The 27,728-nt window shown below is 33.7% G+C and overlaps 1 protein-coding gene across 2 annotated transcripts in view; it reads right to left on the minus strand.

The window, feature by feature from the left end:
• LOC145263106 (uncharacterized) overlaps window positions 1-15,944 on the minus strand; it is a 28,304-nt gene extending 12,360 nt beyond the window's left edge. The window contains exons 1-2 of one of the 2 annotated variants that reach the window (XR_013864478.1): window positions 15,521-15,944; window positions 12,932-13,741 (exon numbers count right to left, since the gene is read on the minus strand). Coding sequence is in view for 1 of the 2 variants with exons in the window: in XM_080120037.1 (XP_079976163.1) it covers window positions 14,469-15,026 (558 nt within the window). In the remaining variant the exon portion in view is untranslated. Of the gene's footprint in view, window positions 1-12,931; window positions 15,046-15,520 lie in introns of those variants that run through there. The other variant, XM_080120037.1, reaches the window with a different exon arrangement.
• Window positions 15,945-27,728: the final 11,784 nt, after the last annotated feature.

Consider the following 27,728-nt stretch of genomic DNA (forward strand, 5'->3'; position numbering starts at 1 on the left):
GCTTGTCTACTTTTTTTTTTTTTTTTTTTTTTTATCTAAACTAAGCTAGCCATTCTTTATTCTTCTTGGGTACATATCTATCCCTTTCTCTCTTTAAAATAAAACGCCTGACTGTCCTTTTTCGTTCGGTAAAAATGTACGTTCATACGTACTAATTAGCTGTAATAATAATATAACAGTAATATTTCTATTCCAACTGAAGCCAATACGACTTGAGTCTACGTCCTATCATATTCCTTATATGACCTGCTTATATTTATTTTATACTTTTCAATATCCGGAAAAAAATTTTTCTTTCAGTTTTTCTAAAATAGGCTTTTGTTGTTGTTGTTTTTTTTTTTTTTTCAATGTTATTTTCTAGTGTCGATCTCGTGAGTAATAATGTTTTATAACGACCTACATTAAAAAAAAACTAGCAGTGCTATAGGAGAGACTAAAAATGTCAAATACAATTCGTTCCTTCTCTCTCTCGTCTTCTCCTACCCCTCTGTTTCTCTCTCTCTCTCTCATCATCTCCCCTTTCATTCTCCCCTCTCTTTCTCTCTCGTCCACTCCCTTTCTAACTTGTTCTCCTTTCCCGCCCCTCTCTCTCTCTCTTTCTCATGCGCTTTCCACCCCTCTCTTTTGCCATCTCCCCTTTTTTCTCTCTTTCTCGCTCTTCTCCTCTCCTTTTCTATCTCTCTCTTCTCCTCTCCTTTTCTATCTCTCTCTTCTCCTCTCCTTTTCTATCTCTCTCTTGTTCTCTCCTATTTTCTCTCGTCCTCTTTCTCCTCTCTCTTTCGTCCCCCCTCTTTCTCTCTCTCTCTCTCTTGTCCTACCTTTCACTTCTCTCTCTCTCTCTCTCTCTCTCTCTCTCTCTCTCTCTCTCTCTCTCTCTCTCTCTCTCTTATTGTTCCCCTCTCTCGGCTGAGTCATCTTAGAATTCCTGGCATCACCATTGCTAACTTCCTGTTTGGCTTACGGGAGATAACTCACTCTAGCTTCGCTACAGGGTGCCAACCAAGAAGAGACTCACATTTATTTTATAGACCAACTTTTTATGTACACAAATCATGGCTTATAAATCTAGCTCCCTCTCTCTCTCTCTCTCGCCAGTTATATAATTAATGCTGTTGAGTTTTATGAAAAACAACCTTATTAAAAAAGAACCATGTTGTTGTTTGCAATTTATATTTTCAATAAAGAATAAAACTTAATTCAATTGAGTTATTTACGTAAAAGAAAATGAAATATGTTTAAAAATCGGTTTCTTTAAAAAAAAAAAAAAATACTTAGAATATGTAAATCTTTATAGGTACAAAATATAATCTACCTCTTTCCAAAATAGTTTCCCCAAAGAGCCCAAAGGAGTACTTTGAAATGGGACAAGAATAAAAATTGCTCCTGTTAAGATGAATTTTTCCTCGCCTGACCGAGGCCGAAATTACATTTGTTTTTTTGTTTTTTTTAAATTAAAAAGAAATCCTTGTAATAGAAGTATTTACAGAGAAAGATAAAATCACAATTTAAGATAAGTAGTTGAATGGAGGCTAATTCTGTTAAGTTTTGTTTTTAATTTCAAATTGGACTTCAAAAAAATTCTTTTGTGAAATTAAATTGATGTAGTCTACTCGCCTAAAGTTGTTTTGTTATATATGTATGCATATGGGAATAAAACACTTTTTAAATCATGTTTTAAATAAAGGACATACACGATGGTATTGTAGTTTTTACAGCTGTTTCAAGGCGGAGTTTATTTTAAGTCTTACAATGAACCTCTTATTTTAAAATGCTGGATTATCTTCAGAACAAAATCCCCCTCTCTCTCTCTCTCTCTCTCTCTGTATCATATATATATATATATATATATATATATATATATATATATATATATATATATATATATAGATAGATAGATAGATAACTGATAGTTTGAGCACTGTGCGGACGGGCAAATGTTAATTTAACAGACATTTGAGGAGAAATATTATTTACGGGCACTGATTTGTGGTCTGATGGTTAGAGCTGCTGACTGTCAACACGGCGATTGTAGGTTCGATCCATGGCTGGGAAAAAGTGTATGTCTAGCCACACTGATGAGTTGTGATACCATGAAATAGTACTGTATGGGGATGACTTTGGATTTTTTGTGTATTGATATTCATATTAAAAAAAAAACAACTTTTTTCTGTTAGTATTTATTTGCTTCTCCACAAAAGCAAAATGTGACACAAGGTTGTTTTTTTATGTGGGGGGAAAACCAGCTCTCCAAAAGAAGGGCAAAAGGGGCACTCTGGTAGGGACCAAAAACAATAATTGTCTCAGTATAGAGAGTTCTCCCTCCATTGACCACCGATAAATTAGCTTAGGTGTAGTATCAGAACAGATACTACACTTTGAGTTATATATTTTTATTCGCTCTGAAAGTTTACCACCAAAACAGAAATAATGAAAAAGTTAGGCACAAGGCCACTCAAAAATCGGAGAGAGGGTGTGTATGGTCATCCTCATCACTGTTCCTTTGCTGATCTCTGCTTGATCCTAGCTAATCTTCTCATTCACCACAATATCTCAAGCACACTGGGTGGGGGTGGGGTCCTCCTACCTAAGATTCTCAAATCATATATTTAAAAACAAAATACAACTTTGTTATACATGGGTTGTGGAATTGCATTCATCTGAAAAAGATCTAGCTAATTTGCATATTCTTTTAAACAATCATTTTAATTAATTCCCTATTCGTTTTTCAGGTTTTCTTATAGGCTGATCATCTTTAGTTAACTATTACGTGTAATTGTATTCATGCAGATATTCTACATGATTTATACTTGCATAATATTTGCGTAAAAAGCTTATAGTAAACACAAAACTCTTTCTATATATATTTATGTATACACATATATTTTTGTTTAAAAAATTTTGCCTACCAAACTCCTAGAGTTTTTGGTCTACAGACATGAAATTCACATATAAGGTATTTGAACCCATGCGAAACTTTATATTTGAGTTTTAGCCCGGGAAATCTGTACAAAAGTGTGAAAATTAAAAAAAAAATTAAATTTGCCAGGTGAAGGTCGAACGCCAGCATTACAAAGATGTATGCATAACGTAGTAGCTATTGGTTCATGTTTTAATTTTTAACCTTGCAGCAAACATGTCTTCATAGCTCAGGCATTAACGGCGGAGGAAAAAATAAAAATTGTAAGCTAAACGTTTTGGTTTCGATTCTCAGTGGTGGTGCACAAGCCATTTTTTTTAAAAACTTTTTAAATCATTACTAGGGCTATGACAACAGCATATTCTTTTCATTGTTTTTACTCTCAACACAGACATCATTAATCAACCGAAGATCACATCACTCTACATAAAAACATACATGATATCAATGGATATATCCCTGAGAATCAAAACAAGGAAAAGAATATGCTGTTGTCATAGCCCTAATCATTACTATATATTGGCTCCAATATAATATAATGACAAATACGAAGTCCGCATTAATCAAAATATCATATTTAAGCATATTTTACAACCAGGCAACACGGGGAGCCCTGCTATATTGATTATATATATATATATTTTATTTGTTTTTGCGGTACGTTTTGAATGAATTCAGTTATTTGCAAAAGTGCATTTTTATCTAAATGCAAGTTGGGAATAATTTTCCCTTTAACCAATTTGGTACCCCCATATGGGGTGCGGCATATATTGTTTTTAAAATATAATTATCCACTGACACATGTTGCGTCGTCTACGACTCATCAGAGTGGCTGAATCTAGCGAGATTTGAAATCGATTTCGAGTCTCACTAGATTCAGCCACTCTGATGAGTCATAGATGACAAAACACGTGTCAGTGCATAATTATATTTTAAAAACAATATATATATATATATATATATATATACTGTTTTAACAAAAACGAAGACTTCAAGAAATGGGTTGATAGCAACAAAAAGTGTACTTCATTGTTAGTTACAATTGTTTCAAGACCATTTTGACAAATTCAAACAATATGTCGTTTGAAAATTTTCACAACAGCCTTTCTTCAGACTTATTAAGTAAAAAACACTTTAACAATGGAACATTAAGGAAAAGAAACATTTCCTTTATGAGGAAAAGAAAACAAGCGAGAACACTTTACCTCTATCGCATCCTTTGTAAAGTATTTTTTAAAGATTTCCGAACGACATATTGTTTGAATTTGTCAAAATGGTCCTGAAACAATTGTAACTAACAATGAAATACACTTTTTGTTGCTATCAACCCATTTCTTGAAGTCTTCGTTTTTGTTAAAACAGTATATGAATGCTCAATTATGAAATATGATAATTTTGTAGCTTTTTAAGTCATCTCTCCTTTTTGGCTTAAATTTATTGGTATATGAACAATTACTGAATTATATTAACCCAGTATAATTCGGAATACTACAAATTTGTTATATATATATATATATATATATATATATATATATATATATATATATATATAATAGAAAAATCTTATTATTGAAAATTAATTCAAATTTTCAAAAAAAAAAACATTGTAAAAGAGGTATACAGAATTTTTAATTATCTGACTACAAATAAACTTGATACACGAGCCGATGTGTGTGTGTGAAATTTGTTTTTTCTCCATTTTATTGAGGACTTTACTTTCTTAAAAGTAACATCGCCTGACGAGATCATTAGTTCCTATTTACTTGCCTCCCCACGAGAGCAGAGTTAGACACAAGGTCGGTTTTTAATGTGTGTGGATGGGGGGGGGGTCCAGCTCCCCAAAAAGGGGCACTCTGGATAGGAACAAAAATTAAAATTGTCTCAGTCATGAAACATTTCTCCCCCAACTGACCGAGGACAGAAAAGGTGAAGTGTAGCATCAGAACAGATACTACACTGTGATCTCGGCCCGAAGGCGAAGAAACGCGGTGTTACCGAAATATTGTCATGATCGTGTAGCGATATTAATATGTTTATGTAAATATGAATACAAAGTATTGTATTTGCTATTGAACACTTATCTAAACCTTGTTAGATTCATTGGTTTTTATCTTTGAATATTCTTGACCTGGAATAATTGTGTGTGTGTGTGTGTGTGTGTGTGTGTGTGCACGCGCATAAAATTATAACAACAGCAAAAGTTCACTGTACTCCAAAATATGCCGTTACTTCGGCTGTCAATGAAGAGGTAGCACCCCAACAACTATTGCCTCCGAAACCGCCGGTACGGATGACTACGGATTGAATGACATCATTGTATGGTAGCATATATTATGATTTTTATTAACATAGTTGAGCACTCTGGAGTTATGTCTCCGTGCGCACACACACACACACACGCTTTTGGTGATTCATACACTGTAGAAGAGAAACTATGTGTATATATTCACCATTAATAATATAATGCAAGTCGAAAAACAATTTATATAGGACACCCACACGAAACGCCATCCACACAAATTGTCTTATTACTAACAATGCAGAAGCGTTCCCCTCTTTAGTAAGCCTATTAACACCAGTACTATCCTAACATCATTCTATGGCCTCCAAGGGGTTAGTATCCTTGTGATACTAACTAAATCCCCTTATTGTATATATATATATATATATATATATATATATATATATATATATATATATATATATATATATATGAGAGAAAAGAAATTTAAACTGTAAATTAAAATTTACAATTAAATTTTTTATTCAGCAGAATACTCCTGCAAGCAATGTTCAAAGTCCTTATTCCGCGGAGCTTCAAAGAATGTTCTTGCTATCCTTCTCATCAGAGGACAGAAAGAAATTAGCAAACTTTGAAACTTTTGCGGAATAAGGACTTTGAATATTGCTTATAGGAGTATTCTGTCGAATAATATATTTAATTGTAAATTTTAATTTACAGTTTTAATTTCTCTTCTCTTATAACAAGCTCTATTCTCTATTGTGCTTGTATTGAGCTTCTTTTTTTTTTTTTTTGATTGGGATTAATGTATTAATATATAAGTATTAATATTTATATTAGATTGAAGTTTACCCTTTGCTTGTATCAGGTAACCACCTCATTCAGTTTGCCTTTTATATATATATATATATATATATATATATATATATATATATATATATATATATATATATATATATAATTATGTGTGTGTGTGTGTGTGTTAGGACGATTCATCAGAATCGGAAAAATTGGAATTTTTGGGGGTATCAAAATTGGTATTGGAATCATAATATTTGTCGATTTTCTGATGCCAAAAACGATTCTTTTAATTATCTGTTTTTATTTGATTTTGTTGAAAGTAATACCTTCCTCTGCCCGTAATAATGATAAAATAATAAATATTTAATGATTTTAAACTACCAGTAATAGTAAAAAGTGTTTTCATTTTACATTTGAGAAAATAACTGAACATTTACTGTTTGTTTTTATGGTAATTAGAAAAAAATTACTAGTCTATAGTTAAATATTTAAAGATTTATAAAGAATCGGAATTGGTAATTATATTGGAATCGGGAAAAGTATCAGAATCGTCCCATCACTAATCTCCGACTGTCATTTAGGTGATCGGGTTTCGATCCTGGCTTAAGGTAGTTGCTTGCCTAGTCGCACTGATGAGCTGTGAAACAGCGAAACATTACTGTATGTGGATGACTATAATGCTCCCTATCTTGGGTTGAGCATATTGGGAAGTGATACATGAATTACCCTTAGCATATTAAACAATGCTCTTTGTGTAAAGAAATTGAGCTTAGGTATATGAACAGTGTCAATGTAAGTTCTAATATATATACTTACTATATATATATATACATATATATATATATATACATATACATATATATATATATATATATACATATACATATATATATATATACATATACATATATATATACATATACATATATATATATATATACATATATATATATATATATATATATATATATATATATATAGTCTGTTTATTATAAAACCATTACTGATTACATATGTGCATACATGTTTCAGTGGAATCTCTAATCAGAGACCACCTCATCAGATCAAAATGGGGGACGTTATTGAAACGAGAATCAAGTTTACATTCGTTTTTTGTGTGTAGTTTACGCTCTGAAAGAAGGGGTGGGTTGTATGCACATATGTAACCAATAATGTTTGTATAATAAATAGACTTTATACCAGCTCTGTCCTCCATTAAGCACTCTTTAATAATCATGCGGGTTTCATCGGAAACCAATCAATACAACCATTACACATATGTATCTAATATATAAAAGGCTATATGTCTGTCTGTCTGTCTGTCTGTCTCCATATTTTCAAACTCTATCTCTTCCGAAACTAAAAGTCGAAGATCGGCACTACAGACCTCAAATGATTGGATATTTTATGGACCGTTTTTTTTATTATGGGTCTTTAGCCAGTTAAAATAGTTTTAAGGGGGTCAAAAATGGGTCAAAATTGAAAAAAAAAATCGTTATACATTTTATACATTCATCTTAGTTTATTTTTAATCAGTTCATATGCGTGTCACGTTGGTACTGTGGTAACGTCACCAGCTTTGAATGCTACAGTTTCGGTTTCGATTCTAGCTAATGGCACCAAAATACTTTTATTTTACTCTTGAAATCACGACTCTATAATAATATATATATGAAATCTGGACAAATTAAAATATCATATTTAAGCGTATTTTATGCCCGGACCCCCCCCCCGCTAGTATATATATATATATATATATATATACTTTTTATTTATTCTACATAACCATTTATATGTCGCGACACATTAATAAGCATGTTTCAGTCAGCCAGTTACAAGTAACTCTAGGCCTATTCACGCGATATTGCTTATCGCGTGAAGAACTCTCTAGTTACTTGCAACTGGCTGACCGAAACATGCTCATTAATGTGTAGAGACATATAAATGGTTATGTATAGCAAATAAAATGTATGTCTTGTTTTGCTCCGGTATTGAGCACTCTTGTATGAACCTCATTAAAACTTCATTGCTGGATTCATCCGTAGAAAATATTAACTTGGAATAATTTTATATATATATATATATATATATATATATATATATATATATATATATATATATATATATATATATATTGTGCATTGAGTTTTAGTATTTACTTCAACGGTGCTCAATACGTGAGTAGAATTGGGCAGTAAGATATATTTATGGCAATTTAGCTACATAAAACTTCCATGTTTAATCTCTGTAGTCAGTCTAAAATGCCTTTTAACTTAACGATTCTGTATGAGCATGAAACGTGGTAGACCGTGTGTAGCTTGCTTGTCATAAATATATTTTCATAACCTACTACGAGGGTCGTTCCAAAGTTAAACCTATTTTTTTTAACCTAAAGAGTTAAAGAGCTACAAAGATGACCTTTTGTGCTGCACAGTTTATTTTTCTCCATAATCACCACCATTCTCAATGAACGATGGTTGTGCATGGGCGTCAGGAGCACACTTTGTAATAATGAGGGATCTCCCAAAAGCAAAGCCTCTTAAAAAAAAAAAAAAAAAAAAAAGTAGGAGCTACAAAGATGGGAGTGGTACCATTAAAACGAGCGACCTTTTGTGCTCCAGAATTTATTTTTCTACATAGTCACGGCCATTCTCAATGCAACTTTGCCAGAAATGCAATGATGCAATGCATCTCAGCTTCTGAGGCACGTCCGTGACAGGGGTTGCTTTCTTAGGAGTCCCACACCGTCAATATCTGCAACAGAGAGATGAAACTTTCAAGACACCATGAGCGCACAAGTTCAGTCATCATAACAATGCAATTTGCAATCCTACCCCCCCCCCAACCTCTGATCCATTCGGACGGAATAAAAATATAGGAGGCATTACTTTTGGAAGCCCCTTCTATATACATACTTCTCTCTCTCTCTCCCTCTCTCTCTCTCTAAAACACACTCTCTCTCTCTCTATCAAACCCCCCCTCTCTCTCTCTCTCTCTCTCTCTCTCTCTCTCTCTCTCTCTCTCCACACACACACACACACACACACATTTATAGTTGCCATAAATGCATTTTTCATAACCTACAAAGCTAAGTTTTCCTTTTTGGACGGGGTCGTCTTGAAAATGTTTTATCGCTATAATATTTAATAAGACACTAATTCATTTGATTTAACTCATTTATTTATTCAACATATATATATATATATATATATATATATATATATATATATATATATATATATATATATATATATATATATATATATATAGGCAAACATTATTAAATAACATTTGCCTTAATAAAATCTGCCTAAACAGACGCATAATTTACATAGTCTGTTGAGCATGTTTGCCCAAACGAATTCACTTTGTTGCCAATAAAGCTATATCATTGAACAGCGTTTTTTTTTTTTTGTTTTTTGTCACAGCACAACATGGGTTGTATACTATTTATCGTTTCATTTCATTCCCAGATATTCTGACGAGGTCTTTATTATTATTATTATTATTATTATTATTATTATTATTATTATTATTATTATTATTATTTGCTTGATTGAACTAACACATTTTTAAGAGCAAAGCAATAAATTATTCAGAGAAGATTTCGTTTTATATATATATATATATATATATATATATATATATATATATATATAAATATACACATATGTATGTATATATATACACATATGTATGTATATATATATATACATATGTATGTGTATATACATATGTATGCATATATACATATGTGTGTATATATATATATACATATATATGCATATATATATATACATATGTATGTATATATATATACATATGTATATATATGTATGTATATATATATGTAAATATACACATATGTATGTATATATATACACATATGTATGTATATATATACATATGTATGTGTATATACATATGTATGCATATATACATATGTATATATACATATGTATGCATATATACATATGTATGTATATATATATACATATATATGCATATATATATATGTATGTATATATATACATATGTATATATATATGTATGTATATATATATATGTATGTATATGTATATATATACATGTATGTATATATATATATGTATGTATATATATATACATGTATGTATATATATACCTGTATGTATATATATACATACATATGTATGTATTTATATGTATATATATACATATGTATGTCTATATATACATATGTATATATATACATACATATGTATATATATGAAAATATATATGTATATAATATATATGTATGTATGTATGTATGTATGTATGTATGTATGTATGTATAACTGCACAGAGAGACATTATTTAGAAATAGATTTGTCTAGTTTCTTTCTTCAACGTTGCTTGCTTTAGCTATTTCGAATTGTAGTAGTGGGAAGTATCTCGACTTGAGCAAACCCTGGCTTCGCTTACTGTGCTTTTCGCCCCTCCTTCTCTGACTGTGTTATAAGCGTACACGGCCAACCCGACGGATTGCTATGCTGAGAGAGAGCGAGGAAAGGAAACCTCTCTAGCAACTATTGTCGGCCTAAAAATAAAATCCTCAGTGTCTTACTCACATTTTCTACTTCCAACCCAGCTACACAGATATGAGAATTATAATATTATATATGTATATATATATATATGCATAGTATTGTTTTTCTTTTTTTTTTCTTTTTTTAAATTTAATATATAAAGAACAGGTTCACGATAGTAAATTTATGTAAAAGGGGAAATTCTTAATCGACGCATAAAACGTTATTTCTGATTACAAGCGCAGAGCATAGGTCAGAATGAAGCAAGCGTCCTTTACAATTGAGCGGAAAACAGCTACCGATATGAACGCAGTTTGCAAGTGCGTGTGAGATATTGGGACCTCTTCAAAAAGAAAGGAGAAATTAGGTTTAGGAGACTTACTTGCGTAAACCCAATTTATTCCCCTTTTTTTTTGCAAATAAATTAATCTTTGTATTTTGCTCTCTCTCTCTCTCTCTCTCTCTCTCTCTCTCTCTCTCTCTCTCTCTCTCTCTCTCTCTCTCTCTCAGTCAGTACATATTCATTGTTCTTGAGAAATTTGAAACTAAGAAAAACGAACTCTACATATACGTTATAGATGACATGTGTAACTATATGTGTGTATAATGTGTTTATTTATACAAACATTATTGGCTACATATGTGCGTACATGTTTCTGCAGTGCCTCTTCTCAGAGAGCCTACTTCGCCAAGCCCCTCCCCCCAATCTCTTCGTAATGTGATATATATATATATATATATATATATATATATATATATATATATATGTGTGTGTGTTTGTGTGTGTGTCATCCACATACAGCACTGTTTCGTTGTATCACAACGCATCAGTGCGACTAGACTAACACCTCTCCCTAAGCGAGGATTGAACCTACAACCATCGCCCTGTTAGTCGGCAGTTCTAACCTCTGGCCCATGGGATCGGTGCTTGCAAATGACCTCAACAAATATTCATTAAATCAACATTCGTCCACTGCTTTTACAGTCGCCGAGCTACTTGTTTATTTACAAACAAACAAATAATGGTTGTATAGTTTTAGTTTCGTAGATGTAAATCCACTGAACTTGTGTTTATCAAAGATTGTTCGACAAACAGTATTGGCTACATATGTGCATGCATGTTTCTGTAGTGCTTTTTTTCCAAGAGCCTACTTTATCAAGCTAAAAGATTTTTTTATAATCACTTTTTGAAGTAATTTTTTTTTTTTGACCTGACGAATGGGGCTTTCTGAAAACAGACATCTACAGAAACATGTATGCAAATATCTGATCAATAATGTTTGCATAAATAAACATACTATAAACGGGCTCTGTTCATCCATCGAACACTCTTTGATAAACACAAGAAGTTCAGTGGATTTACATGTAGGAAACTAAAACTTTGCAATCACATCATCGACCCCCAAAATTAAGAGATTATACCATTGCTATAATAATCTGGACCCTGTTGATTCGCCTAGGCTTTGCCTTCTCTCTTTGAGAAGAGGGTAGTTTATTGTTAATCGCATGAGGTTCTCTTGCCGGGGAATGCCGATGGGGTTGCCCAAGCACTTTTTGTAGGCCAGAGCACTCCTCCACCTCATCTCAGGGGCACTGACTTTTCATTCACACTTTCCGACCCTGGTCTAAGTTCCTATTTACAATGCCTCCCCACGGAACAGAGTTAGACACCAGGGTCGTTTTTTAACGTGGAGAAAAGGAACAAAAATTTAAAATTGTCTCAGTCGTGAAGGACTGATCCTCCACTGACAGATAACAAGAAATTGAAGTGCAGCATCTGAAGAACAGATACTGTACCGTGATCTCGGCCCAAAGGCTGTATTTATCTGCAATCACAATAAAAATCAGGAAAAATTATCACCTAGCCCTTGTTGCCATTGTGAAGCCCTTCATTAGTTTAGAGAGTGCCTATACCGTTTTAAAGCTTGTCTGACCTGTAATAAAGTTAGGCATAAATGTTCTCATTACAGAACGAACAAAGAAAATAAAACTTGAGTTAAATACACAAGAACAGGTGAATAGAATGACAAATATACCAAAGTATACACAGGTAAAAAAAATCATAAATAAAAATATCAAATTACAATTAGACTCTGGGTCTGATTTGGCCATAATCAATTTGCATTTATGGAAAAGGTCGAATAAATCAGCCATACTAAAAACCAACAAAATACCCAGGTCGGTTACCAGTTCAAAAATCAAATTTGAGAGTAAAATTATTTCCAATGTTATGTTAAAAGGAACTACAAAAAAAAAAAATAGATACATTGGAAAGGTTGAATAAACGAACTATGCTAAAAAAAAACAACAAAATTGCCAAGTCAGTGACTGGTACAAAAATTAAATTTGAGAATGAAATGATTATCAACGTTACTTTTAATACAAAAAATTTTAAAATGTATATATTAAAAAAATACTGACAATGTATTTGGCACAGACTGGATGCAACAATCTAATCTCTGGGATTTAACAATCAACACTTTTTGCCAGAAAACAGAGACCGGAGTGGTACCATTAAAACGAGCGAATTTTTCCAGAATTTCATTTTCTACATAGTGAACACCATTCTCAATGCACTTTTGTTCAATTTTTTCTGCATGGAGGAATTCAATGACCCATCTCTGCTTCTGACACACGTCCATGACAGGGGTTGCTTTCTTAGAGTGTCACACTCTCAATATCTGCAACAGAGAAATAAAACTTCCAGATGATGAATGCATAAGTTCAGTCATCATAACAATGCAATTTGCAATCCTCTCTGATTCATTTGGGTGAAATAAAAAAAAATAGGAGGCATTACTTTTAGAACTTCCCTCATATATATGTCCACTAAGCTTCAGCCATAGATGTCTAACCGTCTTTGTTTTAGCAGTGTTCAATAATATGAGGGATACTTTAGTGAACGTCTCATCAGCAATATCTAAAAAATTGTTGTGACCTTGAAGGACTAAAAACAATTAAGACAACATATTGGTATATTTACACATGTATACGAGAGTCGTTCAAAAGTAAACCCTCCTATTTTTTTTTTTTTTACTAAAAACGTTTAAGAACTATGAAGACGAGAGTAATCCATTAAAATGAGCAATTTTTTGTGCTTCAGAATTCATTTTTCTACATAGTCACCACCATTCTCAATGCATTTTTTGCCAGAAATTCAATGACACATCTCTTCTTCTGATGCACATCCATGATAGGGGTTGCTTTCTTGAAGTCTCACGCTGTCAGTATCTGCAACAGAGAAATAAAACTTTTAGGTCGTGAATGCATAAATGCAGTCATAATAACAATGTACTTTGCAATCCTATCCGATCCATTTGGCCCGAATAAAAAATAGAAGGCGTTACTTTTGGAGTGTCCCCTCATAATTTGCAAACAAGATTTCTGAAGAATGCACTACCGCCACTGGGGTGGGGGGATGTTGCAAGACAGGAACACCTGGTCTTGAGTTCTATGTTCAACTCATCATACTAAGAACTGCCTTTATGAAAGAAGTCAGTGTGTGGCACAAGAAATGCAGAAACGCCCTTTTTACATGACCCTGGACCGGATATGACTAAAAGAAAACTAATCATCCGTATTTACTTGAAAAACGAGCGTAAATACTTCTGATCTTTTTTTTTTTTTTTAATTTTTTTTTTAAGAAAATAAACAAATATTTTACTTGTTTGAAATTTATAATTTAAATATATTTCGGAGCCAAACTCCATCCTCTGTATATTGTTTTCTTTCTTTTTTTTTCTTCTTCTTTCTTGCCATGTTGTAAAATCGGAGAAAGAAAAGTCTGTCCGTGATGATCTGCGCGTTGTCTCTCAGCATTTGTATTTTTGAATGTTGGAACTGTGCGTTTCTTCTGATCTGTTCATTTGAGAATGTTAATGATTGTCTCAAATTGTGTGAAATGTGTTAAATTTTGAATGTTTTTATTTGTGATTGAAAAGACATCATTTGGTTGAAGTTATTTAACCCATTGTGAGGTTAGACAAAAGGTCAAATCATCATCATCATTATAAGTATCATCATCATCATCATCATCATCATCAATAACATCAGTTTCATCAGCATAATCATCATCAGCAGCATCAATATCATTATCAGCAGCAGCATCGTGAGAATCATCATTAGTATCATGAGCTTTAGCATCATTATCATCATCACAAGCATCATCAACAGCAGCAGCAGCAGCCTCATAAGCATCATCATTATCATCGTGAGCATCAGCATCAGCATCATTATCAGCATCATCGTCAGTAACCTCATCATCAGTATCATCATTATCAATCAGCAACAGCAACATCATCATCAACAGCAGTGGCATCATCGTCATCATCATCATTATCATTCTCATCATCAGCATCAGTAACAATATCATCATCAACAGCAGTATCATGAGCATCATCATCATCATCATTATAAGTATCATCATCAACAGCAGCAGCAGCCTCATTATCATCATCATCATCATCAGCATCATTATCAGCATCGTCGTCAGTAACCTAATCATCAGTATCATCATTATCAATCAGCAACAGCAGTATCACCATCAACAGCAGTAACATCATCATCATCAGCAACATCATGATCATCATCATCACGTTTAACATACTTAGCAGCAGATTGGATATGTCTTCCTATTTAAAATCTGGAATGAAAGTCAGTTCTAGGAGCTTGATAAATAAAAGGGACTTCCTCAAAGAGGGAACCATTCATTTTGACTGGTAAACAAGGAGGATCCAAGCATTGGTGGTGAAAGGAGAGGGGCTTGGTTTTAGAAGTGTTAGAAGTAACAAATCGCTTTCATCCCCACATGATCCACATGATCCACATGATCTGGATCGGAGAGAGAATCAACAAGGTCATGATCATGAGGATTTTGGCAATATAAAAACATACTTTGTTACAATTGAAAAAATGATTTAGCTCTGCCCAGGCGACTCCTAATATCAAACATTTTCAAATCTCTATTATTATATGAACAGAACTTTGTGTATTTATTTTTTTTATACTCACATTCACTCCTAACAAGGCATATCACCACTTAGACGTAAAGAGCTACTGTTTGGGACCATGCCTAGGAAAGATTAACAAGATGTTGGTTTACATTACATTTAAACTTCTGCATATCAGTACAGTCAAGGAATCAGGTAACAGTAAAAGAATTCAAAAGTGTAGCTGTCCGAGGGAAGAAATTATTAGAATAGAAAGCTTTCTTGCATTTAGGGACCTCAATATAACCCTTATCCCTGAGTGGCTTGTAAAAAAAAAAAAAAAAAAAAAATGGTGAAGGGGTGAGATTTTGTTGCTAAGCGGGTTTGTCGGGGATATGTACGTTGAGGGGGCACAAGTGCAACGAGTTCATCAGAGCATATTTCATTAAAATATGTATAAAACAAGCACAGAGATGCAACATTGTGAGTTCTTTTCCTATGGACTTGAAAAAAGCTGGACCGATTTTTATGAAATTTCACACGAAGATACTTTATGTGTCCGACAGTGTTCTTAGATATGTTTTTGCATTGGAATGTCTTCTATAAGGATCAATAATCAAAATAATCTAATGAAAGAAGGAACAGGCGATTTTGATCAAAGTTAACACCTTATACAGCCTAACATTACAAATTCATTTAAGAAGTGTAATTACTAACTGAAAGGTCTGACATATAAAATCAGCAGTAGGTTCTTTGATATGAAAAGGGTGCGTTTGAAATGAATGTTTCTGGTTAAAACATAATTGAAACATGATACTTGCCTTTTGCATTTTTAACTTTAATTCAAGCCATTATATATATAAAAAATAATTTTATAAAATCAACAGTAGGTTCTCTACAGTGCAATGTAGACTCCAATGTATTGTCGACTAAGTCACTGTGGGGAGGCGTATGAAGCTTTCTCCCGATGCACCACGATGGGTACCCAACTAGAGGAGGCATTTAATCGATTTGATTGAAAAAAAACGACAATTTCACGAATTTCAATGACAATAAAAGTATAGCAATATGAAACATTTGTTGATCATCATTTAATATCGGGCAACGCCGGATCTATCTGCTAGTAATTTTATAAAAATAAAAAATAAACAAGGGAGACAACTCATTTTAATTTGAATAATATAATAGAAATTGCTTGCCTTAAGTTTAAGAATGTGCAAAAAGATAAAAGCTAAAATGATTTTGAAGACAAGTTTGAAGAATCGGTTGATATTTATTTCCATTGCTAAATATGAATTTACTTATGCGGCTCTTGGAGACGAACAGAAGATAAATCCTCCATATTTCTTAACTAGTCTTACATTATTCCAATGTAGTTCTGTGACCGTTTCAATAGGTTTTCAAAAATTACTCAATAATTTTCACACTTTCGTGTCAGTGTAATGTTGTTATTCTTTCTAACGGACCCCAAACGTTGTATGTTGAGACAGTCGCAAAGGAAATTAAGCACAAATTTTCCAGATGCAAGAAAATGTTCTTTATTTTCTTTACATTTCCACATTAGTTGCCGACACATATTTGAAACCAGTATATTCTCTCTTTCTGACCACCACATCAATTGCCACCAGACACATCTGGTTCTCAATACACAGCACCAGACATGACTAGCTGTCATGACACGGCACCAGATACGTGTTATGACAGCTAGTCATGACTGACTGTCATAACACAGCACCAGACACATCTGGTTGTCAATACACAGCACCAGACATGACTGGCTGTCATAACACGCACCCAGACATAACAGGCTGTCATAACACGCCACCAGACACATGAGGCTGTCAGTACACAGCACCAGACATCACTGGCTGTTATAACACGACAGTAGACATGACTGGCTGTCATAACACGGCACCAGACACATCAGGCTGTCAATACAGAGCACCAGACATGACTGGCTGTCATAACACGGCACCAGACATAACTGGCTATCATAACAGGACACCAGACATATTGCCTTACAAGAATTTATTTATAGGAAATTAGACTTTTATAATTACTGATGGCCCAAATAGCATAAAATTGTTCTCCTTCTCTTCTGAGCACTAGACCAGTTTAATAATTGCCTTACAATAATTTTTTTTTATAGAAAATTAGACTTTTATAATTACTGATGGCCCAAATAACATAAAATTGTTTACATAGCAGTTACAGTTACAGTGAACTATTTTCCCTGGTGAACCAATGCCCCCCTCTGAGTTCTTCGCCCACAGGCTGACCTATTAGCTTACAGGGCGCATTGTTTCATCTGCTCCCTAAAATGTCTTGAGGGAACGTCAGGCAGTCAGGACCGGACCTTCAGCCAAGCAACACCTCTTCTCTCCTCCCCTGTCCACTGGACATTTTGCAATAGCATCGACGGCCTCCACTGGAGACAACTGCTATTAGCTGGGGATGACACAGTACTGACTGACCGACGACGACCTCAAAAAGAACTTTCTGTTCCTTCTTCCTTTTTCGCAGTCTGATCTGCCAGTTCCTGCTACCAATAAATATTACAAATTTTTATTGTCAAAAAGAAGTTTTTTGTTTTTTTTGTATTGTGTTCTTTAAATATATTTTATTAGGAAGGTAAAACAATTAGCTTTCCTAAACTCTCCTTCTCTTCTGAACACTAGACCAGTCTAATAATAGCCTTACAAGAATTTCTATATGAAAATGAAACTTTTATAATTGCAGAGGGCAGTAAAAGTGATATTCTCCTGAAGGTTGAAGGTTCAATTCTCAGTGTGGGCGACTGAAAAATGCAATTGCAAATTACTTAGGACCTATATTCAGTCATGGCTGATGGAACAAGAGCATGCTACCCCTGTGAAGTAAATAAAGAGTTTCGCTTTAAATTTCTTTTCAGATTCCCAAGTTCAGCAGAAATATTCCTGAGTTCAACAAAATACAGCGGAAGAAGGTTGGAGGTATATCGACTGAAACATTGTGAAAATGACACCCAAGATGAGAACAGTAGTTCAAAGAATCTAAATAATGCGAAATCTGATGTTAGTCTTTCATTTGCAGTCTGGTATAAAGTTCAGTTCCAGGCGCTTATCAAAGTATAAGACTTCTTCAAGGTGTTTGCCATTCATTTCAATTAGTGTAAAAGTGAGGATGTAAGCATTGATGATGAACAAAGAGAGAAACTTAGTTTTAAATGCATTAAAAGTAATCAGTTATCACTTTTACTATTTCACTTCTTGCTCCGGGTGGGTGGGTTGGTGGTTGTTTTTGTTTTACGGCATATCAACCCTTTTCAGGTTATTTAATTCTGAATTCAGTGATTTTGAAGAAAAAGTTTTTAATAGAATATATATATATATATATATATATATATATTTTTTTTTTTTTTTTTTTTTTTCACGTTGGTTTCTATTTAAACCACAGTTGGGACACTAACAGGTACTACCACTCCAGGTCAGAGTGGACCTGGGTGCAATGGCAATTAAAGGGTGGCTCCACACTCCCCAAAGCCTCAAAGCTGGGGCCTTACCATCAGATATAGTTTAAGGTTATATACATGACCCTCCAGGTTGGAAGAGTTAGAAACAGAGAGATTTTGATCATTAATGCTCTTCAAAGTGTTGCCATAGATAATTGTATCATCTGCTTCAATGTCATTGAATAAACTTAGATTGTGATTCAGAAGCTCATTGATGAAGATCAGGAAGAAAGTTGGGCCTAGAATACATCCCTGAGGCATGCTAGCATTTGTACTATGTTCTTCAGACTTCTGCATATCAACAATTACTTTTTTGAAGTTATAGAGAAAGAATTTGATGGTTGAAAATACATTTCCAGATATTCTACCAAGAAACACGTGGTTGTAGGCAGTATCTTAAAATGACATGGTGGATGATATAAAGTAAATTAACCATTTAAAACAAGATGCAATGCATTGCTAGAAATACCAAGAATAAATGCTTTTTGTTTAAACTGAAAAAAAAAAATGCTAAGTGGAATTTCTTTATTTGCTTTTGTTATTGCGACAGACCCTACATGTTAACATATGATATTATATTGGAGGAGTTTCAAAAACAGTTTTTAAAAATTGTAAAAACAGTTTGAAAAAATTGTAAAAACAGTTTGAAAAAATTGCAAAAACAGTTTGAAAAAATTGCAAAAACAGTTTGAAAAAATTGCAAAAAAATTTGAAAAAATTGCAAAAACAGTTTGAAAAAATTGCAAAAAAAGTTTGAAAAAATTGTAAAAACAGTTTGAAAAAATTGCAAAAACAGTTTGAAAAAATTGTAAAAACAGTTTAAAATAATTGTAAAAACAGTTTGAAAAAATTTGAAAAAATTGCAAAAACAGTTTGAAAAAATTGCAAAAAAATTTGAAAAAATTGCAAAAACAATTTGAAAAAATTGCAAAAACAGTTTGAAAAAATTGCAAAAACAGTTTAAAATAATTGTACAAACCGTTTGAAAAAATTGTAAAAACAGTTTGAAAAAATTGCAAAAATAGTTTGACAGAGTTATTTATCCAACAGATACTGGATATTTGGCAAGTACCAATCTTCTAAGAATTGTAAAATTTTATTCTTTTTGTGGATTGTTATCCTCATCTTTATAGTTGTTGTCGTTGTTGTTTCAGCACGTATCAGCTAACTCATCCTCTGACCTTCCTCAGGTGATTAACTGCAAAGGGATAGGAATGCTGAATCTTGTAACTGTATCCCCAATAATTACTGCCTTCCATAGTTGTTGTCGTCTCACTACGTTTTGCCTAACTAATCCTCTGGCCTGCTTGAATAGAATTGAAACTTCAGATAATGCTAACTAAGGCTCTAGGTGAGCAAAATTATCATAGAGAAAGAATTTGATGGTAAAAGAGATATTTCCAAACACTCCATGACTAGTTTGTTAGGTCATGAAGCAAACATTTGTGTCAAACCCTATCTAAATACCTTTGCTATGTCAAGAACTATTGCTCTAGTAATAGAGCTTCCATCAATAGATTCACTGATCCAATGTGATATTACAGTCAGCACACCAGCAGTTGATCTTGCAGGACGAAATCCACATTGCTTGTTAGTGAATAGATTGTTTCTGCTGACGTGACTGACAACTTCTTGGTTCGTCACGGGTTCAAACAACTTACTTATGACGCAGAGAAGACTAATTGAGATGCAGAAAACCAATCTCCAGCATGTTTGAATACTGTGCAGACGGACAAATTTTTCAAGGCTGATTGGAAGCATTTCTCCTTTTTTAGCAACGTTTGAACAGTTTTCTAAGAATAGGAGCTATTTTAGGTTGTAGTTTCTTAAGCATGATAACAAGAATATTGTCGGGGTCAGTTGCCTTGGTGACATCAAGATACTTCATAAGTTTGGCAACATGTAACAGGAGGAGCTGCTTAACATTTTGATTATGCTTGCTTTATAACATCATTGCTGATTGGTTGTAGCAGTCAACTTTCTTTCTGGCTTGTCCAATCAAAGACCATCCATCAGATGAGTTGGTCACGTGACTGAGTTTATAAAAGGTTAAACCCACGGCAATTCTCTCTCTGTTTTCCTTGCTCTTGGACTGAAGACATCTCTACATGGCATGTACCAATCACCAACTACTCTCTTGGGACGTCACACAATCCACCTAGCCCTGAAGGCCTGGAGTTCGATAAAGATGACAAAACAAAGAATCCATCATGGCTACAGCCAACCCGCAGGACTGACTAGTTTTTTGTCCCCGTCCATACATAGACACATGCTTCTACTAACTTTAACATGCATCCATGAACTTTTTCAATATGTCTGTCTAATCATTCATCAATGTCTCTACAAAGGAACTCTTCCCAATAATATATCTTTTTAGACATCTATAGCAGAAACCAATGGAACTATTTTCTTCCTCGAATCAATGCCTCTCCCCTGTGCTATTTGGCCAAATACTGACCAATCAGGGTTACGGCGCATTGATCCTTCCTATCTCCTAAGGAAATCGGCCAGCATCCGGTTTGAAGAACAACAACTCGTCCTTACTGAGAGAGACACCAAACAGAACGGACCTCCCTTTTCTTCTTTCTCTCCACCTCGGTGATTTCTAATGGTATCGACGATTCCATTGGAATAACTATCGCGATAGCACCAGGTGGCCGGAGTCCAGCTTTTGACAAGGAACATATCACATTCTCCTTAATAAACCTTTTCTGTGTTACATTTTATGAAGTTGTTGCGTTCGTCATTTCAGAAGCTTGTATGGAATTATTTATTTTATTAGGTTGTGCCCTAAAAACATTTAAAACCTTAAACATCCTACTACAGCAAAGATTTTGAATATATTTTCTATATAATATCATTGATGATTGGTTGTAGCGATCAACTCCCTTTCTTGCTTGCCCAATCAGATGCTATCTTTCTGGTGAGCTGAACATGTGACAAAGTGCATAAAGACTGGCAATTCTCCCTCTCTCTTATACTTCCTGTCTTTTGGGCTGAAGACATCTCCAGACTTCCGGTACTCTCTACTTCTTTTGATAACTCTTGCAAATGCTTTTGCGTTATGGCAACAGCCACTTGCTATTGATTTTTTTGCTGATAATGATCATTGGGTCTTCATTAGAACTTGGGTTGCAACAAGCCTCCCCAAGGTTTATTCTGTGAGAAAGTGATTGCAGGGATACGGATAGGATATCACCTACTATGATCTGATATTAGATTTGTAGAGACAGTTAAAAGAAGGGAGATATGCCAAAGTGACATAACACAGAAATAATAAAATTAGATCTGATCTCATAGTCTGTCACAGTATCCATTATTAATATCATGCACCAGGTTTAGTTGTACTTTTTTTTTGTTGTTGTTGTTTTTTTTACATGTTGAATGATAGTTAAAAAGAAGGGAGATGTGGCATAACACACAAATAATAGACTAACATTGCACTGATGCACGGATGTAAATGCATGCAAAGTGACGCCACTGGTGGGGAGAAAAAAAAAGAACTATAAAAAAAAAAAAGATAAAATGAATGATCTCAAGGGAGACGAGATAACGTTTGAGATCTCGTAAGAGGCGTGAAGAACGTTCTATACCACATGCATATGTCACGGCTGGACCAATGAGGACATAAATGTTGTTGCTACAAAGAACAAGCGAGTTGGAGTTATTTCCTATTCTTTGTCTTGGTCTCTCCATTTACACTGAAACTGCTCAGAACGTGTGTTGGTCCGTGGATTACGTTATAATAGAATTAGATCTGATCTCATAGTCTGTTACAGTATCCATTACACATATCATGCACCTCTGCTATATCCAAGAACCTTGTTTGGTTCTATGTTGTTGTTATTTTTTGTTTTTTTGTTTCATGTTGAATGCATGCGGCTAATCAAAATTAATTAGAAGGTGATGCAGTGATTTCAAAAGTGTTAAAATTAATTGTCTTTCGTGTGTGTGTTTCCTTTTTTTTTTTTTTTTTTTGCTTTTTTTTTCTTCCCTCTTTGTTCACTGTTTGCCTTAAAGGCAAACAACGAAACTGATCATATCGAATGGGAAAAGTCACTTTAAAGACAATAATTGACAAAGAAAATTAAATAAACCAATTTAACAAACGAGGAAATTAAATTCCCATTAAAACTTATCATCTCTCCTACATTTTTATTTATTTATTTTTTCACTTGACAAATTGTGATCTATAGTTTGTTTTATTTTTTAAAGATCGGTTACTGATTTTGATAGAAAGTATTTACTTATGCTTTTTTTTTCTTTCTTTTTGTTGTTTTTTTTTTCTTTTTGTTGTTTTTTTTTTCTTTTTGTTGTTTTTTTTTTTTTTTTTACTCGCGTTCATCTCTAACAAGACATACCCCCACCTGGACGTAAAGGGCTACTATTTGGGACCACGCAAAGGAAAGATTAACAAGATGTTGGTTTTACGCTACATTTAAACATCTACATATCAGTACAGCCAGGGATGCAGGTAGCAGGAAGGGAATTCCAAAGTCTAGCTGCTTGAGGGAAGAAACTATTAGAGTAAAAAGCTTTCTGGTATTTAGGATCCTCAACAGTGAAGGGGTGAAATTTTGTTGCTAAACGAGTTTGTCGGGGATATGTATGTCGAGGGGGCACAAAAATGCAACGAGTTCATCAGAGCTTATTCCATTAAAATATTTGTAAAACAGGCATAGAGATGCAACACTGCGGCGATGGGACAGGGGTTGGAACTTAGTTGATAAAGTGGTACCTATTATATAGAAAAGGGAGAGACTAGTGATAGACGCACCAGTCTAGATGTGGCAACAATACTCCATGCATGGGCGAATGGTAGCCTTGTAGAGGTACAGAAGATACTCTCAGGTGTGTATAATCTTCTAGCTCGATAGAGGGAACCCACCTTCTTTGCAGCAGCCTTCGCAATGTCCTCAATGTATGTGTTCCGGTTCATATTGCTCACGAATGTTCAGCTATTTACTTATGTTTTATTTTCGTTTGACAAATTGGCAAATTGTGATCTTTAATTTTTTTTTTTTTTTGTTTTTTTTTTATCAGTTTCTGGTTTTCTTAGAGAGGATTTAATTATTTGTTTTAAATTAATTTTTAAAATTTTTATAGATTACTAGAATTTCAGCCCGGCGTTGCTCCGGTGTTTGAAGGTGTATGTTGAGCAAAAAAAAAAAAAAAGCGGTCAATTTTTTAAAAACTTTGACCCCTTATGACCCCTTAAAATTTATTATTTTGGGCTCAAATCAAGTTATTAAGTTAGATCCATGTCCAAGGAACCTATATAAAAAATTTCAAGTGTTTAGACCCAAAATTGTCGGAGGAGTTGGATAGAGTTCTCAAAGGTTAAATCGTTGAACTTTGATCCCTTAACAGCCAAATTTCTGGCCGAAAACCGATTGCAAAGATTTTCCCAAATCTCAGTACCCTGTATATGGAATTTCGAGCCTGTAGACTTCAAATTGACAGAGTTATTGTGTAGGGAAATGTACACAGACACACACACAGACACGTTCACTTTTATATATATAGATATGTATATGGAGCAAGATATGCATAATAGCCATTTTGTTTTGTTTTGTTTTACATTTTTTTTTTTTTGTTTTTAATAATAATTTACTTTGGTAATTATATAAGTCTAATTTTCTATAAATAAATTCCTGTAGGGTTGTTATTAAACTGGTCTTGTGTTCAGAAGAGAAGGGGAACGATTTTATGCTATTTGGGCCATCAGTAATTATAAAAGTCTAATTTCCAAAAAATGAATGTTTGTGAATTACATCAATAGACTGCATTAATGTCCCAGAAAGATAATGAAATACTTATGCTATTTGGGCCACCGCTAAACTATTATAACTAAAAAGTATTGTATTATTTCTTAATTTGTATAATATGCTAGTTTAATTTTTTTTTTTTTTTAAATCAGTAAAATATTTTAGGTAAAAATAAAGTCAGCTGTTCAAGGTTTGCCATCCACAAATTGTAAAAAAAAATTTAGAAGACAAGCAAAAGAAAATACAGAATATTTGTTTATTTGGGTTGTATTACTGTACACATATATTTGAAAAAGTTGACAAAAAACAAATATATAACAAATAAATGTTATCAAAGGCAAGATAAGTTACTTTTCTGCCAAACTGGATATATTTTTTGCGTTTTTATTCAATGCAACAACATATTTATTCAATTCGAAAAACATACAGTGTTTACCGATGTATTTGAAAATTCAAGATGGCGTCTCACACCCTCTTTAACACCGTAAGTATGGAAAAAGGTGTTATAAATAAAAAAAAACTATACAAAATACTATTAAAAACCCGCCGAATATATGTCAACCTATGTCACGGTAACATATATTGAGCGAGTTTTTAACAGTATTTTATCCGTTTTTTTTTTTATTTATAACATCTTTTCCCACACTTACCGTGTTAAAGAAAGAATAAGACGCCATCGTGAATGTTCCAATACATCGGTAACCACTGTATGGTTTTCGAGCTGAATAAACATGTTACATTGAATAAAAACACAAAAAATATATCCAGTTTAGCAGAAAAGTAACTTATCTTGCCTTTGCTAACATTTATTTGTTATATATTTGTTTTTTGAGAACTTTTTCGAATCTATGTGTACAGTAATACAAACCCTATGATCTGTTCAAATCAGGTCTCTTTCTGATTGAAGCTGTAAATTAATGCAATTCTTCAGAGGTAAGAACACACCAACGACAGAAAAAAAAAAAAATAAATAAATAATTAGAAAAGGTCTCTCTGTACAGGGTCTTTACACATCTCTTGCAGATAGAGAAACGTGAATGAGGATAAGGGTTAAAGAGTGTACAGTAGAAATTGGACAATATAGTAATCATTAGTAATGAAAATTTGGTAAATTTGATAACTTATATGGAACGGCTCATCAAGAACTTGTTTACGTTAGACTTGAAGACAACCATATTGTAGTCAGCCGGAAAGCAGGAAAATGGAAAACAATTCCACAGGCGTGCAGTTCTAAGAAAGAAGCTTTGTTCATGGAATCTACGTTTAGGTTTAGGCACAGATAAAGAGTGGGGGGAAATTATTGATAGTGTTTTCAGCTAGACGAGTGTTTCTTGTGAAAGTTTGGCGAGGGGGAACCATAGACTGAAGCTCAGTCAAACACTTTCCATGAAAATAACGATACATCAGAGACAAGCTCGCAACATCTCTTCTGTGAGATAGAGGTTGCAGGGAAGAGAAAAGGACATCTCCTACGAGGCTACGAAGTCTATTTTGAACTCTATCGAGGCAGGACAAGTCCTTTCTAGCAGCTAATGGGCAGACATAATGGGGGGGGGGGAATGTGCAGATGATTCAATTCTCATTTAATAAAAATAGGTTTTATGTTTCTGAGGTTTCATTTTTTCGAGGTTCCTATTTACTTACCTCCCCACGAGGGCAGAGTTAGACACAAGGTTGGTCTTTAATGTGGGGAAAATCCAGCTCCCCCAAAAAAGGCACTCTGAATAAGAACAAAAATAAAAATTGTCTCAGTCTAGAAGATTTTCTCCCCTGACTGAGGTTAGAAAAAGTGAAGTGTAGTATCAGAACCAATACTACACTTTGTTCTTAGCCAAAAGGCCAAGGAAGGATTTTGAGGTTACATTGACCGAAATTTTCTGAAAATAACATTCAAGATGAAAACAACTATTCTGAATAATATGAATAATACAAATTATCAATCTACAAATTATTTAGATTCTTCGGACTACTTTAAGGAGCATTTAATGACATTGAAGCAGATGATACAATCATCCATGGCAGCACTTTGAAGAGTATTAATGATCAAGATCTCTCTGTTTCTATCTCTTCTTACCTTCTAATAGTAAAAGAGATAACTGATTACTTCCAATATATCTAAAACCAAGCTTCTCTCTCCTTTCATCACCAATGCTCGGGTTCTCACTTTTACCCTAATTGAAATGAATGACAAACAGCTTGAAGAAGCTTTCTGCTTTGATAAACGCCTAGAACTGAACTTCATACCAGACTGCAAATGAAAACCTATCAGATTTTGGGTACTCTTGCATAATTTGACCAGAATTCTCGTGAAGTCCCGTCAAACATGGATCGGGCGAGACCGGCAATTATCAGTGTCAGCCGAGCGTCGTAACAGATGCAGACTAGTGAAAAAAAACAAAAAAAAAAAAAAAAACAGAAAAAATTAAAATGCAAATAATCAAAAATAATAAAAATTAAAATGCAAATAATCAAACATAACAAAAAAAGAAAACACCTTGAAAAATGAAAATATGTTTATTTCATTTTAGTATTTAATTTTGTATTATTTAGATTCTTTGGACTGCTATTCTCATCCTGCGTGTCATTTTCACAGTGTTTCGGTCGATGTAACATCTGACCTTCTTCAGGTGTATCTTGTCGAACTCGGAAATGTTTCTGCTGAACTCGGGAATCTGGATGGAATTTCGAATGGAACCTTTCTTTACTTAACGGGGGTAGCATGCTCTGGTTCCATCAATTGTGACTGGATTGAGGTCCTAGCTACTCCACAAATGTATTTTTCGGCCGCCCACACTGAGAATTGAACCTTCAACCTTCAAGAGAATATCACTTTTTACAATTGATTTTCCCACTGTGTTACGGGTCTGCCCAGATTCCATAGTTTGACAAAAACATACCCGACTTCGACAAGATATACCAAAACTTTGAGAAAATGACACTGAATATAATTCAAAGAACCAATCCTCATCTCAAAAATTCAGAAACATATATTCCGATAAGCAGGTGACCACATTCTAACCAAACAAGCCGGT

The sequence above is a fragment of the Euprymna scolopes genome, chromosome 38, assembly GCF_053919585.1.
Source record: "Euprymna scolopes isolate OS-2025 chromosome 38, ASM5391958v1, whole genome shotgun sequence".
NCBI classification, from domain to species: domain Eukaryota; kingdom Metazoa; phylum Mollusca; class Cephalopoda; order Sepiida; family Sepiolidae; genus Euprymna; species Euprymna scolopes.